Source organism: Pituophis catenifer, unplaced genomic scaffold (genome assembly GCF_029215685.1).
Source record: "Pituophis catenifer annectens isolate HBS135680 unplaced genomic scaffold, rPitCat1.0.hap2 SCAF_1, whole genome shotgun sequence".
NCBI lineage: Eukaryota > Metazoa > Chordata > Lepidosauria > Squamata > Colubridae > Pituophis > Pituophis catenifer.
This window is the reverse complement of record NW_027256881.1, coordinates 1797501-1814482: the sequence shown is the minus strand read 5'-3', so window position 1 is coordinate 1814482 and position 16982 is coordinate 1797501. Positions and strand designations below refer to the sequence as shown.

General features: G+C 43.8%; 1 protein-coding gene across 1 annotated transcript in view; it reads right to left on the bottom strand.

The window, feature by feature from the left end:
• Nucleotides 1-16982, bottom strand: part of BCAS3 (BCAS3 microtubule associated cell migration factor) — a 464753-nt gene that overhangs the window by 366805 nt on the left and 80966 nt on the right. The window contains exons 8-9 of the mRNA XM_070931996.1: nt 6114-6221; nt 1598-1674 (exon numbers count right to left, since the gene is read on the bottom strand). Coding sequence (XP_070788097.1) covers nt 1598-1674; nt 6114-6221 — 185 coding nt within the window. The remainder of the gene's footprint in view (nt 1-1597; nt 1675-6113; nt 6222-16982) is intronic.

Genomic DNA, 16982 nt, shown 5'->3' with positions numbered 1-16982 from the left:
CAAGCCAAAATTCCATCTTAGAAGATGGTGAGAGCATACTGATTAGAAATGTGATATCCATTTATTTTAAAAATAGAGGAAAAATAACCCACATCAAACTTTAGTGCTCCTATATTCTGGGAAAATACTGTATGGGTAGCCCCAGTGGTGAAATCCAATTTTTTTTACTACCGGTTCTGTGGGCGTGGCTTGGTGGGCATGGCAGGGGGAGCATACTGCAAAATCTCCATTCCCACCCCACTCCAGAGGAAGGATCCTGCAAAATCTCCATTCCCACCCCACTCCAGAGGAAGGATACTGCAAAATCCCCATTCCCTCCCCACTCTGGGGCCAGCCAGAGGTGGTATTTGCCGGTTCTCTGAACTACTCAAAATTTTTGCTACAGGTTCTCCAGAACCTATCAGAACCTGCTGGATTTCACCCCTGGTAGTCCTCAGCGTAAGACTACAATTAGACTTAGACTTAGAATAACTTTATTGTCACTTTAAATGTATACTAATTGCCATACATTAAAATAAAATTTCATTGCATACAGCTCTCAAAGGGTCACCACCTCCAATATACACTAGCTAAACAGGACAGACACACACACACACACACACACACACACATATATATATATATATATGCATATACCCACATATATTATATGACACATAGAATTGAACCCAAAAGTTTCATTGCTAAGCAGGGCAGTTGTTAAGTGAGCCACATCCCATTTTACGAGTTTTTGCCATGACAGTGAAGCAAATCACTTGTGGTTGTTAAATGAATCATGCAGTCGTTAAGCAAATCTGGCTCCCCCGTTGACTTTGCTTGCCAGAAGCTTCGTAGGGAAGGTTGCAAATGACAATCCCAGGACTCGGGGATGCTACAACCTGTTCTGCCCCAGCTACGGACCCCAAAGAACGCATACATATGGGCCACAACACAACCATCGTAAATACATGGCGGTTGCCAAGGGCCCCAATTTTGATCACGCGACCGTGGTTATCCCAAGGCCATCCATCTGGTTTTTATGGCAAAGGTGGGACTAGAACTCTTCATCTCCTGGCTTCTAACCTGGTGCCTTAATCAAACTGGCTCTCTTATACTACTGACCCAAATCCTAAACCACTACTTGAACCGAATCATTTCTGGAGTCAGAAAAAAATATTATACAGGCAGTCCTTGACTTACGACAGTTCATTTAGTGACTATTCAAAGTTACATCGGAACTGGGAAATGTGAGTTATGATCGTTTCTCACAGTTATGACCTTTGTAGCAGTCCCATGATCAGGTGATCAAAATTCAGATGCTTGGCAATTGGTTCGTACTTATGACGGTTGCAGTCTCCCAGGGTCATGTAATCCCCTTTTGCGACCTTCTGACCGGCAAAGTCAATGGGGAAGGCAGACTCACCTTAACAACCCAGGTTACTAACCTATCAACTGCTGTGATTCACTTAACAACTGTGGAAAGGAAGGTCGTAAAAGGGGGCAAAACTCACTTAACCACCGTCTCACTTCACAACAGAATTTATGGGCTCAATTGTGGCCGTAAATCAAGGACTACCTGTAATATGGAAGTCAATGAGAAACCATTTCGAAGACTTACTTGTGACAAAGAATTTTTTAGTAAAAGTGCAGCTGTCGAAGGCAGCAATCTTCTCTTGCAAGACAACAACAAGAATCCTGAAAATACAAAAACATACATTTGTGAAAAAGTAAAGAATACCTGAAGTGCAAAATGCTCTAAAAATGTGCTTCCTATTTCTCCCCCCTTTTTGTAATATTATCTCACCCAAGAGATCCATGCAGGTAAATAATTTACAAGAGAAATGGAGTGAAGAAATACACCATATGTGTGAAGACAATTATGAGAAAAACTGTATCTACAATTAGGGATACGGTGTGCGCAAATGTCTTTGTGTTTGCATGCATGTATAGCATCCATCTGTACATATGTTTATTTTTATATGTTTATTTGAAAGAGAAAAATATGTTCTTATTTGGCTATCACTTCTGGAATTTGTGCTTGTGGGGAAAAAAAAATAAACTTTGATTTTGGTTTTGTTGATCAGAAAGATTTGGTGTTACAGAAATGGCTACTTAATAAAGGGACGAGGAAAAGGGGGTGTGAAATACAAGGGAGAGGGAAAAAAAGAAAGAAAAGGGGGCATTGGCTTCCAATTCTTCCCAGCACAGTACAAGATAACACACTCCAGCCTCAACTTGTACTGTGCTGGGAAGGATTGGAAGTCAATGCTCCCTTTTCTTTCTTTTTTTCCACCCCCTTGTATTTTCCACCCCCTTTTCCTCGTCCCTTTTCCCGCCCTTTTCATAGGAAGATTTGATTGCTTATTTGTACCCTATGTCTATCATTAAGTATTGTACCTTATGATTCTTGACGAATGTATCTTTTCTTTTTATGTACAGAGAGCACATGCACCAAAGACAAATTCCTTGTGTGTTGAATCACACTTGGCCAATAAAGAATTCTATTCTATTCTATTCTATTCTATTCTATTCTATTCTATTCTATTCTATTCTATTCTATTCTATTCTATTCTATTCTAATTTCCTATTTTCTTTTCTTTCTTTCTTTCTTTCTTTCTTTCTTTCTTTCTTTCTTTCTTTTTTGTATTTTATATTTTATATAATAAAATAAAAATGATATTTGGAAATATTTGTGGGTTTAGATGCACAGGAAGTTGAGAAGAGAACGATGTCTTATGTCCATTTTAAGAAAAACCGTCCACATTACACAAAATACTTCGATGTGATATTTCGGTGTATTGGCTACCACTGCAGTTTTTGTAAGCTGCCTAGAACAACCAAGGTTAAACTTGACAGAAGTTGTTTTATTGCTTTCTTTTTTTTAGAGGGGGGGTGGGGTTACTGCAGTCATTAAGCCGAATTTCAGTTTACACGACGAAAATAAAACTAGCTTTTAGCAAGGACCTGATAATTTGCTTTAACTTAATTCTGTACAACTTTTATTTATAAATAAAACCATAAAAGTACAGTTGAAATATGTTGTAATTTTCAATGAGTATTTCTAAGGCACGGAAAGTATAGGGTGGGATAGAAATGTTTGTAAATATTAAATTAAAAAATGTACAAAACAATACCAGCACCTCTCTAGCTTTCTTCTTTCTTTCTTTCTTTCTTTCTTTCTTTCTTTCTTTCTTTCTTTTTCTTTTTCTTTCTTTCTCTCTTTTTTCTTTCTGCTTTCCTTTTCTCCCTCTATCCACATTTTTTCTCTCTATTCTTTCTTTTCTTTCTTTCTGTTCCTTCCTTCTGTCCATTTTCTTTCCTTCTCTATATATTCCTTCTTTCCTTCCTTTTTCCTTCTTCCTTCCTTCTATCAACCTTCCTTCCTTCTATCAACCTTCTTTCCTTCTATCAACCTTCCTTCCTTCCTTTCTTCCTTCCTTCCTTCCATTTTCTTTCCTTCTCTCTATATTCCATCCTTCCGTCCTTTCTCCTTTCCTTCCTTCTAACCACCTTCCTTCCTTCCCTTTTATTCCTTCTTTCGTATCCTACTCAGTGGTCTTGAATAATAAGGGTCAGCAAAGTTGTATGTTGTAGCCAATAGCAGATTCGACAGAATAAAACTTTCAGATGTGTAGCACGACAGGTTGTCGATATTCATGGGAAATAATTAGGGCACCCATGAAGGTAGTGGGGGTGGGGGGGAGTTGAGCGAGATCGTACCTTGTTAACAAAACTGGCATTATACCTCATGTAATTTTTTTAAAACACTCATTTGCTCCAGCAGTTCAGATTGAAAATCCATCAAAAGCACCCAGTATATTAATCTGAAAAGTGTTTCATCCTCAAAAATAATCATATTGCTGTTTTTTTTTTTATTATTGCAAATCTGCTGGGCCTAATAGCCAGGCCTTATTTGCTAAAAGTGTTTTTTCCTTGCTTTGACCTCCGCTGCCTTCCATACAATGGAATTAAGAGGAGGAGAGAGGGGAAAAAAAATCACTTTATATAATTACCAGGACATGAAATACAAAGACAAAATGTACCAAACAAAATCTCAAGAAGGAGGGGGAGACAATGGGGAGCTGGGTTTGAGGGGTTCTCTGAACAAGAGGCCCTCCTTTTCCCCACTCAGAATACGCATCTCATTTATATCCACAATCCTTCGACCCCTCTATCTCCCTTTGGCTCTTCAGAGAATTTCTCGGGGAGAAAATTATTTCCCTTTTGTCTGTCCCAGGAACAGAGGAAATGGCTTTATAACAGAACCAGGCTATTCACTCTTTTAAGTCCATAATATCTGCCCTCAAGCCATCGTTCTCAATTCTTAGGCGGAAGGAGACTCTTCCCATCATTTCCAACCTGATCCTTTAAACCAGAGAGGCCCAGGAGATATTTTGCAAAGAAAAGGCCTGCATAAGAATGCACCTGGGATCTAAAGCGTGTTGTGCCTCTCTCAAATGTGCCCCTTATTACAAACTTAAATCTGTTTGCTTTAGGCCAGGAGTCTTCAAACTGGGCAACTTTAAGACTGGTGGACTTCAACTCCCAGAATTCCCCAGCCAGCATACTGAGGTCAATCAATCAGAACAGAGCTGGAAGGTACCTTGGAGGTCCTCTAGTCCAACCCACTGCTCAAACAGGAAACCCTATAGCTGTGATGGTGAACCTATGGCACGGATGCCAGAGGTGCCATGCAGAGCCTTCTCTGTGGGCACACGCGCCATCGCCAGCTGCTCTTCTGGTTTCTGGCCTGCACAGGCGCTGGAAAAAGCCCTGAAAACACCTCAAAAAATGCCCCCAAAATAGGCTGTTTTCCAGGTCATTTTCCAGCCATTTTTGGGACATTTTTTGGGCTATTTCTGGCCAAAAAATGCCCCAGAAAACGCCCGGAAAACGGCCTGAAAATGGTCCAAAAAGGCCTGTTTTTTAATGTTTTTCAGGCCGTTTTCAGGCCATTTCCCGGTGCTCTGGTGCCCACAAAGACCAGCTGGCTGGTGCACAAGCACAAGCTGGAAAATCAAAGACCAGCTGGCTGACACGAATGCACGCACGTTCCGGTTTGGGCACTCAGTGCCGAAAAGGTTCGCCATCACTGCCCTATAACATTTCAGACAAGTGGCAGTCCAGTCTCTTCTTAAAAACCCCCAGTGTTGGAGTACCCATAACTTCTGGTGGCAAGCTGTTCCACTGGTTAATTGCTCACACTGTTGGTAAGTTTCTCCTTAATTCCAGGTTGCTTCTCTCCTTGATTAGTTTCCGTCCATTGTTTCTTGTCCTGCCTTCTGGTGCTTTGGAAAATAAGTTGACCCCCTCTTTTTTGTGGGAGCCCCTCAAATACTGGAATACCGCTATCATTTATTTTATTTTATTTATTTATTTTCAATTTATATACCGCCCTTCTCCCTGAGGACTCAGGGCGGTGCACAGCCAAAATTAAAAACATGAAATACAAATATTAAAAACAATTAAAATCTATATAAATTTGGCCCAAAATTTAAAAAACCACAAACCAATTAAACATTTAAAAATTTAAAAAATTTCTTCCTAAGCCAGCCCGGCTTGCTGGAAAAAGTGGGTTTTAAGGGCACGGCGGAAGGCACCGAGGTCTTGGATTCTCCTTATCTCTGGGGGCAGCTGATTCCAGAGGGTAGGTGCCCCCACAGAGAAGGCCCTCCCCCTGGGGGTCACCAGCCTACATTGTTGGGCTGACGGCACCCTGAGGAGGCCGTCTCTGTGGGAGCGCACGGGACGATGGAAGGTCGTCGGTAGCAGCAGGCGGTCTCATGTCCCTCAGAATTCTTCTTTTCTTTAGACTAGCCAGACCAACCGTTCTTCATATGTTTTTATCTCCAGGCTTTTAATCATCTTGCAACTAAGATGATTTCTTTGCACTTTTCCCAAAGTCTCAACATCTTTTTGAGATGAGAGGGTTTTTTTTTTCCTGCCTTTCCATTTAAATAGATTTTTGCATTAAAACAAGCCAATCTGGGCCTTTTCTTCCAGCAGTAGCTGCCGAATCTTCTAGCCACATTCAACCCAGACGGTTGAAACAACATGAAGTGACTGCAATCAAGGCTGAGAGCTTTAAAAACACTGGACGGGAAAGGTATTTGGAGATCAAAAGAGATTTTTACCTTCTGTTGCAGTGGAGATCATAAATAGGTGTTTTGAACTGCACGGATTTGACTACTTCCCCTGTTCTCAAAGAATGGAGATCCACGCAGCAGTAAGGAGGGCTGGTCCTGAAAGAGAAACCAAGGAAATTTAGTTCTGCTATCAACTACTTAAATAACTTGCTGTCAAAAGGCTTGCTGGGATTTATTAAGTTGACAGACAGGATCGGAAGGAAAGAAAAGTCCTTCTGGGTTACTTTTTTAAAAAGCTAAAAAGAAAGCAAAGCAAAATGCAATCATCCAAAACGAATGATAAAAATAACCCTTAAAAAACGCTACAACAGTGAATTTGAAAGTGCCATACAGGTAGCCCATGACTTACAACCACAACTGAGCCCAAAATTTCTGTCGCTAAGCAAGGCAGTTGTTAAGTGAGTTTTTTTTCCCCATTTTACGACCTTTCCTGCCACAGTTGTTGAGTGAATCGCTGCGGTTGTTAAGTTAGTAACACTGTTAAGTGAATCTGGTTTCCCCGTTGACTTTGCCAGTCAGAAGTTCACGAAAGGTGGAGCCTGAGTGGCGTAGAAGGCTAATGCCTCCTACTAAGGCAGCATTTAACATCCAGCTGCCTGCAATTACTGCGAGTTCAATTCTCACCAGGCTCATGGTTGACTCAGCCTTCCATCCTTTCTAAGGTAGGTAAATTGAGGACCCAGATTGTGGGGGCAATAAGCTGACTTTGTATAAATATACAAAAGGATGAAGGCTATTGCTGAGCACATTGTAAGCCGCCCTGAGTCTCCGGAGAAGGGCGGCATATAAATCAAATTTAAAAAAAAAAAAAAATCCATGACCCCAGGACCTGGCAACCGTCAAAAATACATGCCAGTTTCTAAGCCTTTAAATTTTGGCCACGTGACCATGGGGACGTTGCAACAGTCGCAAGTATGAAAAAGTATCAGATTCAGCCAGTTTGCACCACTTCGGGAAAACCGGCTGTTAACTTTCTGAGCAATTTGGCAAACTGGTTTTTGGAAGAAATCATTAGGGCAGAGAACCGGTTGTTAAATTACTTGAATCCCACCACTGAAAACAATCCGATGTCATGTTTTTTTTTCCTGTTGTAACTTTGGTCACTAAACGAATGGTTGTTAAGTCAAGGACTACCTGTACTTAAAAGGGTGAAGGCACAAGGGATGATTAAGAAAACTGGGGAACACGAATGGCTTTTCTAGGCTCCAAGGAGATCACAGAAGCAGGTTCCAGGTTAAATCTTTGGGGTGATGCTACGCCAATGAGTAGGACTGGCCATTGATGGAGAAGCTGTGCCACTTAATGGCTGGGCTCCCAGCGAGCCAATCTTCTTTTATAGCGTGTGAAGTCAGGAAGAAAGACAGGCCGTTTATGGTCATGCAACATGATTCCCAAGGAAAACAAAGTCCTGGAGAGGAAATGACTTGGCTCAGTTTTTCCTAATCCAGAAATTGTTACAAAACGGGGCATGAAAGTCTATAGCAGTGAGGGTTAACCTTTCTGTCGTTGCGTGCCAAAAGCACGCGATGACAAATTGCAATGCGTGAGCGACCCCGCCCACGCCCTGTCCCCCGTGCATGCACACAACCCCCTCTCGCTCCCCCCCACACACCCCGCATGCATGCATGACCTCCCACGCTCCCCGTCCCTCCACGCATCCCGTCCCTCCCCCACATGCATGAGCGACCCCCCAGCATTCCCCCACGCATGCACACGCTCCCCCTGCCCCCCCCACATTCACGCACTCCCATTGCCCCCCATGCATGCATTCACGTCTTCTGCATGCGCCCCGTGCATGTGCAGCAGAGACCCAAAAATCAGCTGGCCGGCGGGAGTTGCACGCGCGTGCACGGTGGAGCTGAGCTGGGGCAACGGCTTGCGTGCCCACAGAGAGGGCTCTACGTGCCAAGGAAGCTCAGGAAAAGGCTGAGCCAGATTATCAGTAAGTGAGTTTCCAAGAATTCATTGCCCTGCATAGTTTCTTAGTCCGGGTACTACCTAACAAAGCATGGATTCCTTTCAAAATGCAGATTATACAATGCAAACTAAAAAATCTATGTGAGTTGCTGCGGGCTATTGTTTTAGACATACACACGCACACACACACACACACACACACAATTATGTCTTGTGCATGTCAACTTACAAACGTAACACATAAAGAATAAGATAGGCTTGTATCTATCATCTAGAATTGAACTGAATGGAACGGAAACTGAGCCACCAGCTTTTATTGAATTGCGTGAGACGGTGGGGAGGGTTCTCAGACAAGCTGGCTGGGGATGATGGGAGCTGTGGTCTCAAATACCTGGAGGATGCCTGCTGAGGCAAGGCTGATGCGCAGTTCTGAGTCAAAATGAGATAATATTAATATGGAGGTTGTGAAGGAGTGAACAATGGAACTTGCTGTCCGAAATATCCTCCCTTTTAAACTGAAATGCAAGATTGTTTTTTATGACACACAGACACAACCTGGTTCACACAATCAAACATTAAAAAAATCTGCAAAACGACAATACTAATGTGGTTTGCCAGAAATTGCCAGGGAGATTTTGCCAGGGAATATAGAAAGCTACCTCACTTGATCCATAATTTCTTAACTTTTTATTTATTGGTATTTATCTGTATCCCGTCTTGATTTTTTTTTTTAATTTGATTTATATGCTGCCCTTCTCCGGAGACTCAGGGCGGCTTACAATGTGCTAAGCAATATTATTATGATTATTTTTACAAATAAGGCAGCAAACATACCTAATCTTCCTTTCTCCTTTCTCCTCCTCCTTTCTTCACAGTAACAACCCTGTGAGGTGGGTTGGGCTGAGAGAGATAGACTGGCCCAAAGTTACCAGGATGGCCTTCATCCCTAAGGCAGGACTGGAACTCCCAGTCTCCTAGTGATTGGCCTAAAGTCATCCAGCTGAGTTTTATATAGCTAAGGCAGGACTAGAACTCCCAGTCTCCTAGTGATTGGCCTAAAGTCATCCAGCTGAGTTTTATATAGCTAAGGCAGGACTAGAACTCACCCAGTCTCCTAGTGATTGGCCTAAAGTCATCCAGCTGAATTTTATATAGCTAAGGCAGGACTAGAACTTCCAGTCTCCTAGTGATTGGCCTAAAGTCATCCAGCTGAGTTTTATATAGCTAAGGCAGGACTAGAACTCCCAGTCTCCTAGTGATTGGCCTAAAGTCATCCAGCTGAGTTTTATATAGCTAAGGCAGGACTAGAACTTCCAGTCTCCTAGTGATTGGCCTAAAGTCATCCAGCTGAGTTTTATATAGCTAAGGCAGGACTAGAACTCCCAGTCTCCTAGTGATTGACATAAAGTCATCCAGCTGAGTTTTATATAGCTAAGGCAGGACTGGAACTCCCAGTCTCCTAGTGATTGGCCTAAAGTCATCCAGCTGAGTTTTATATAGCTAAGGAAGGACTAGAACTCCCAGTCTCCTAGTGATTGACCTAAAGTCATCCAGCTGAGTTTTATATAGCTAAGGAAGGACTAGAACTCCCAGTCTCCTAGTGATTGACCTAAAGTCATCCAGCTGAGTTTTATATAGCTAAGGAAGGACTAGAACTCCCAGTCTCCTAGTGATTGACCTAAAGTCATCCAGCTGAGTTTTATATAGCTAAGGAAGGACTAGAACTCCCAGTCTCCTAGTGATTGGCCTAAAGTCATCCAGCTGAGTTTTATATAGCTAAGGAAGGACTAGAACTCCCAGTCTCCTAGTGATTGACCTAAAGTCATCCAGCTGAGTTTTATATAGCTAAGGCAGGACTGGAACTCCCAGTCTCCTAGTGATTGGCCTAAAGTCATCCAGCTGAGTTTTATATAGCTAAGGAAGGACTAGAACTCCCAGTCTCCTAGTGATTGGCCTAAAGTCATCCAGCTGAGTTTTATATAGCTAAGGAAGGACTAGAACTCCCAGTCTCCTAGTGATTGACCTAAAGTCATCCAGCTGAGTTTTATATAGCTAAGGCAGGACTGGAACTCCCAGTCTCCTAGTGATTGGCCTAAAGTCATCCAGCTGAGTTTTATATAGCTAAGGAAGGACTAGAACTCCCAGTCTCCTAGTGATTGACCTAAAGTCATCCAGCTGAGTTTTATATAGCTAAGGAAGGACTAGAACTCCCAGTCTCGTAGTGATTGGCCTAAAGTCATCCAGCTGAGTTTTATATAGCTAAGGAAGGACTAGAACTCCCAGTCTCCTAGTGATTGGCCTAAAGTCATCCAGCTGAGTTTTATATAGCTAAGGAAGGACTAGAACTCCCAGTCTCCTAGTGATTGGCCTAAAGTCATCCAGCTGAGTTTTATATAGCTAAGGAAGGACTAGAACTCCCAGTCTCCTAGTGATTGACCTAAAGTCATCCAGCTGAGTTTTATATAGCTAAGGCAGGACTGGAACTCCCAGTCTCCTAGTGATTGGCCTAAAGTCATCCAGCTGAGTTTTATATAGCTAAGGAAGGACTAGAACTCCCAGTCTCCTAGTGATTGGCCTAAAGTCATCCAGCTGAGTTTTATATAGCTAAGGCAGGACTGGAACTCCCAGTCTCCTAGTGATTGGCCTAAAGTCATCCAGCTGAGTTTTATATAGCTAAGGAAGGACTAGAACTCCCAGTCTCCTAGTGATTGACCTAAAGTCATCCAGCTGAGTTTTATATAGCTAAGGAAGGACTAGACCTCCCAGTCTCCTAGTGATTGGCCTAAAGTCATCCAGCTGAGTTTTATATAGCTAAGGAAGGACTAGAACTCCCAGTCTCCTAGTGATTGACCTAAAGTCATCCAGCTGAGTTTTATATAGCTAAGGAAGGACTAGAACTCCCAGTCTCCTAGTGATTGGCCTAAAGTCATCCAGCTGAGTTTTATATAGCTAAGGAAGGACTAGAACTCCCAGTCTCCTAGTGATTGACCTAAAGTCATCTAGCTGATTTTCACAGCTAAGGCAAGACTAGAACTCCCAGTCTTCAAGTGATTGGCCTAAAGTCATCAAGCTGTCTTTTATGTCTAAACTGGAACTAGAACTCCCAGAATCCTGGCGACTGGCCTAAAGTCATCCAGCTGATTTTTATATAGCTAAGGAAGAACTAGAACTCCCAGCCTCCTAGCGATTGGCCTAAAGTCATCCAGCTGAGTTTTATATAGCTAAGGAAGGACTAGAACTCCCAGTCTCCTAGTGATTGGCCTAAACTCATCAAGCTGATTTTCACAGCTAAGGCAGGACTAGAGCTCACAGTCTCCTAGCTGATTTTCATAGTCATCCAGCTGATTTTCATGGCTAAGGTAGGACTAGAACCCCCCAGTCGCCTAGTCATTGGTTCAAAGTCATCCAGCTGCCTTTGATGCCTAAGGTGGAACTAGAACTCACAGGCTCCTGCTTTCTAACTTCTAGCCTGCTGCCCATAGACCAAATTGGCTCTCTAATGCCTTCTTTCAGCTTCCATGTTTTGACGCAGGGACTGTAGGAGACTGAGAAACGGGGAAGCCTCACATGAGCCTTGATGGTGCAGCGGACTAAGTGCTGTTATGTAGCACTTAGCTGCCAGCTGTCTGCAATTAGTGCGAGTTCAAATCTCACCAGGCTCAAGGTTGACTCAGCCTGCCATCCTTCCGAGGTAGGTAAATTGAGGACCTGGATTGTGGAGACAATAAACTGACTTTGTAGAAACACCGCTTATGGGGGGCCAAAAGCCCTAATAAGCAGGTATATACAAAAGAATGAAGGCTATTGCTATAAGTGCATTGTAAGCCGCCCTGAGTCTTCGGAGGAGGGCGGCATATAAATTGAACAAACAAACAAACAAACAAACAAATAAATTACAAACTTTGCTGAAAGGGTCCCTCAGATCTCAGTGCTGGGCGAACCGGTAGGTAAATTATGCGAATCCCACCTGTGCTCAAGAGACGGATAACCCAGCTGCTGGTGTCACCCCACCCCACAAAGAGCCCACGGTCCCTTCAATAGACTCCTAATTGATTTTTTAACATAACACATGCTACGTTTGCCATTTTAATATAAATAAGGCGCTCCGGCGATTCCTTTGTGAAAAGCCAACTTTCTTTCAACCGAAAGCGCGCCGAAGGGGGCGAAAGAGATTGCGGTGGGTGCCAGTTTCGCAAGCCAGGGGAAGGGGGGGGGAAGAGAAAAAAGCTTTGATGTAGCAATTCGCAGGACACCTATTTTCTCCTGCCCCCCTGTTGGAAAGTTTGGCCGTTTCTTAGGCTCTGCGCACTGGAAAGTTGCAGAGAACGAGCAGCTGTGTAAATACGTCCCAAGAAATATCAAAAAGGAGGGATTCACTAGAGCTAGCTGTACACAAATGAGAGATTAGGGCCTAAACCTGTCCTTTCAAGCTTTCTAAAAATACCTCTAAAAGAGATAATTGCACATCTGTAAGAGGAGGAAAACTCTCAGCACAAAGCAAAACAAAACTGGAGCAAACTTTAGGAAAGACGCATGTTCGGTGTATGAAATTTAGCTGTTGTTTTTTTTTTAATTGTGAAGACTTCGTCCTGTGTCATCGCACAAAATGGCAGGTAGTCCTTGACATACAAGCATTCGTTTAGTGACTGCCTCGAAGTTACAAAGGCACTGAAAACAGTGACTTGTGGCCAGTTTTTTTCACACTTACAAGCGTTGTAGCACCCCCACGGTCTCGCAATCAAAATTTGGACTCTTGGCAACTGGCATTGTATTTCTGGATGGCTGCACTGTCCCTGGGTCACGTGATGACCTTTTGTGACCTTCTGGCGAGCAAAGTCCACGGGGATTGACCACGGGGGGGGGATGCTGCGAGGGTCACAAGTTTGAAAAATGGCCATACGTCACTTTGTCCAGTGCCAGTGCTGTGTTCTTTGGGGTCCGTAGCTGGGGCAGAACATAGATAACAATATATGTGGGTATGTGGTTGCATGCATATTTTTTTATTTATTTATTCGTCATGTTTTATGTAGTGTATATTGGAGGTGGTGACCCTTTGAGAGCTGTATGCAACGAACCCAAAGGTGCTTTTCTTCAAGGGGAAACTGGACTTTCTTGTTTTTTCTTTGAAGACGTTTCGCTTCTCATCCAAGAAGCTTCTTCAGCTCTGACTGGATGGTGGGGGAATGGAAGGATTTATATTCCTTGCAGACAGATGGTCATTTGCATCCTTTTTTTAGAGAGTCATTGAGGCCACTTGGAGGTTTGTCTGTGTCCTCAAGGTTACCACACCCATTTATTTATTTTATTGGTTCAATTTATATGCTGCCCTTCTCCGGAGACTCAGGGCGGCTTACAATGCGTTAAGCAATAGCCTTCCTACTTTTGTGTATACCTGCTTAGTAGGGCTTTCGGTCCCCCCTAAACGGTGTTCTTTTTATACAAAGTCAGCTTATTGCCCCCACAAACCGGGTCCTCATTTTACCTACCTCGAAAGGATGGAAGGCTGAGTCAACCTTGAGCCTGGTGAGATTTGAACTCGCACTAATTGCAGGCAGCTGGTGTCACTTAACACCACTTTAATCTGCTGCGCCACCAAGGCTCTTACTACTCAGTTTGCACTACTCAGGTGAGTCTGAGAACAGAGACAAACCTCCAAGTAGCCTCAATGACTCTCTAAAAAGGATGCAAATGACCAACTGTCTGCAAGGTGTATAAATCCTTCCATTCCCCACCATCCAGTCAGAACTGAAGAAGCTTCTTGGATGAGAAGCGAAAGGTCTTCAAAGAAAAACCCAGAAAGTCCAGTTGACTCTTGAAAAAAAGCACCTTTGAGATACTTATATTCCACCCGAGAGGTGGCAAAAGATGGGAGTTAAGGCCATTACACCAGTGGTGGGTTTCAAAAATTTTTACTACTGGTTCTGTGAGCGTGGCTTGGTGGGCGTGGTGTGGCATGGCTTGGTTGGTGTGGCTTGGTGGGCATGGCAGAGGAAGGATACTGTAAAATCTCCATTCCCTCCCCAATGCAGGGGAAGGTTACTGCAAAATCCCCATTTCCTCCCAATCAGCTGGGACTCGGGAGGCAGAGAATAGATGGGGGCGGGGCCAGTCAGAATTTTTACTACCGGTTCTCCCAACTACTCAAAATTTCCGCTACCGGTTCTCCAGAACTGGTCAGAACCTGCTGAAACACCCACCTCTGCATTACACCCTTGGTCTGTGGCAGAGCTGACTTTAACCCATTTTATGGCGGATTTCTAATGTTTTTCACAAATCCAGCGACAGCTTTCCCTACCGTGGGCATTACGTTTCAAACATTAGTCTTAGCTTTTGCACGCTGCTCTCCTTTCACTCCGAACCTGACTCTTAAGCCTGGCAGAAAGATTTCAATTCAAAGACTGCTGGTTTCGAAGTCGTCATTAGCCACCAGAAGGTCTTTCGATTGCTTTGGGTGGCAATGGTGGTTATTTTTGGTGTTTGGCTGGCCTTGTTTTGAATGGTTCCCGTTGTGAGGTTTGTGCCGTTAGCGGATGTTTTAGTTGTTTCTCAAGAGTTTTTTTGATTGCGTCAGGGGGTGAAATGTGTTGGACAAGCGAATAAATAGCACTCTGTTGTGGTGCTAGCGTGGCTGTTGTGCTCTAATGAGGGGGAAACAGCTTCCTGCCCTTCTTGTATGGCTTGAGAGGAGGACACAAAAGGCTGCGTTCGTCTGATCGAGTCATTTGGAATCATGTGCCTGGGAGTGCCTCCATTGCCTGGAGGAGTGGACGATGGGAACAGTAGTACCATTCAGAGGTCATAGGCAGTGGGAGCATGGGGGTGCCTCAATTGCTTGGAGGAGTGGATGTGTTGTGACCGAGGCCCACGTAGTGATTACCAAACACAATTCAGTCCTCAACAAACTTATTTTACTAAAACAGCTGAGAATTAATTCATTCTCAGCTTAGTCCAAAACAAATTCTTAATAACCAGTCCCTCGGCCTTATCACCAACCTTTGATGTCTTTGGCAACCTGCCAAAGGCTTTTCTTGGCAAAAACACCCCACAAAGTTCAAGAGACGCTGACAAGAAGCACTGGAATCAACGCTGCTTTTCTACAAAGAACCCAACGGCTCATTGCTGCTCTTTTAAGCCTTCTGGGAGGGGCCAATCATCTCCTGGCCTTACTCCTGAGTCGCCCTTTTTGCTTCAGCTGCTCTTGCCTTCTGGCAGCTCTTCGCATGCGTGCACTAGGAAGAGGCTCCTCCTGTTCCTCTGCCTCTCTGCTGTCCGCCTCTGGAGGCTCCGGAGTCCACGCATCGCTCCCGGATGGCCCTGGTCCCATCTCTGCCTCTGACGCAGAGCCCTCATCTGGGCCTTCCCCAGACTCCAGGACTGGCCCATGGTCCTCCCCAGCCTCCTCACTGTCCGACTCCGCTGCCGTGTGCACAAGTTGCTGGCGGACCACAACAGGATGATGAGATCACTGGTACCATTCAGAGATCATATGCAGGGGGCACATGGGGGTGCCTCAATTGCCTGGGGGAGTGGATGATGGGATCAGTGGTACCATTTAGACAGAGCTCACACGCAGTCTTTCCTCCCGGTACCTGTACGCGAATAATTCAGTCCACAAACTGATTTCCTGGCTCATCTTGAGGTGAAACCAAACGGCAAAACGTAGCTACTGCGTTTTCCTTTTCTTTTTCGTTCCATTTTAATTAGATTTTTATACTGTTCCCCCCCCCCTCTGAAAACCGCAGAGCAGAATTACCCACCGAATTTGACCAGGGTGTCATCCACGCCTCTTGTCCTCCCTCTCCCACTTCCCCATCGGCCACCTTTGCTTTGTAACACTTTACGGTTATTTAAATGCCAGAGCAATTCGGAATGCATTTTTTTTTTTTTAAATTCATGTAAATTTAAGATGCTCTGCTTTGGGAAGCCGATATGTATTCAAAAAAAAAAAAGTTTAGGTTCATCTGGAAAACCTTGCAACAACGGAGTTCAAGTTCAAAGCCAAAGCTTTTAAACCCAACAGCATCCATCTTCTGGATAACGGGATAGACCAAGGAAAAAGGTAGGTCTGACCATGTTGCAGAGTCGTTAAAATCCTCAGAGGACTCATTCTTTTTGGAAGGAGGGAGGGGGGGGATATGAAAAATATATAGACCATATTATAAGCCAGGGTTTGTTTTTCCTAGCGGTAAATGCACAATAAGCATGCACGGCCCTCGAGGGAGCAATTTAGCTAACTCAGGAAGTTGAGCTCACGTCTCTGCGGGAGGATTGACAATAGAGTTGTGGTTCGGCGGGGAATGGGATGCCCAGATGAGCATCTCCCTACCAAGATTCTGATAGGGCGAGAGCAAAAATCCCGACAGAAAGGAACCCGTAGCCAGCCAATCAGATAAAGGATGGCAATTCATCCCGTAAACAAACAAACAAACAAACGGGCCACCATAAAGCAGGGAAGGCTCCTCTGGAAGAAACCTCTACTTAAAATCCTAGACAAGATCCAAACAACAATTCTCAAACAAAGAAGAGAGAAAGATGGGCAACCACAGGCCACGGTTTAATAGAAAGTTACGGGGCAGCTGAAAATGTTTGGAGCTCCTCCCGAAAGATTTCCATCGCCAGCCAAACTTTTACCCCGCAAGCAGAGAAGGCAAAAGACAGCAATTTAGCAGCGCCAAGCTTCCAGATCATGGGAGATCCAGCTGGCCCAATTCTCACACATTCAATCTTTAGAATAGAATAGAATAGAATAGAATAGAATAGAATAGAATAGAATAGAATAGAATAGAATAGAATAGAATAGAATAGAATAGAATAGAATAGAATAGAATAGAATAGAATAGAATAGAAAATATGGAATGGAATGGAATGGAATGGAATGGAATGGAATGGAATGGAATGGAATGGAATGGAATAGAATGGAATAGAATAGAATAGAATAGA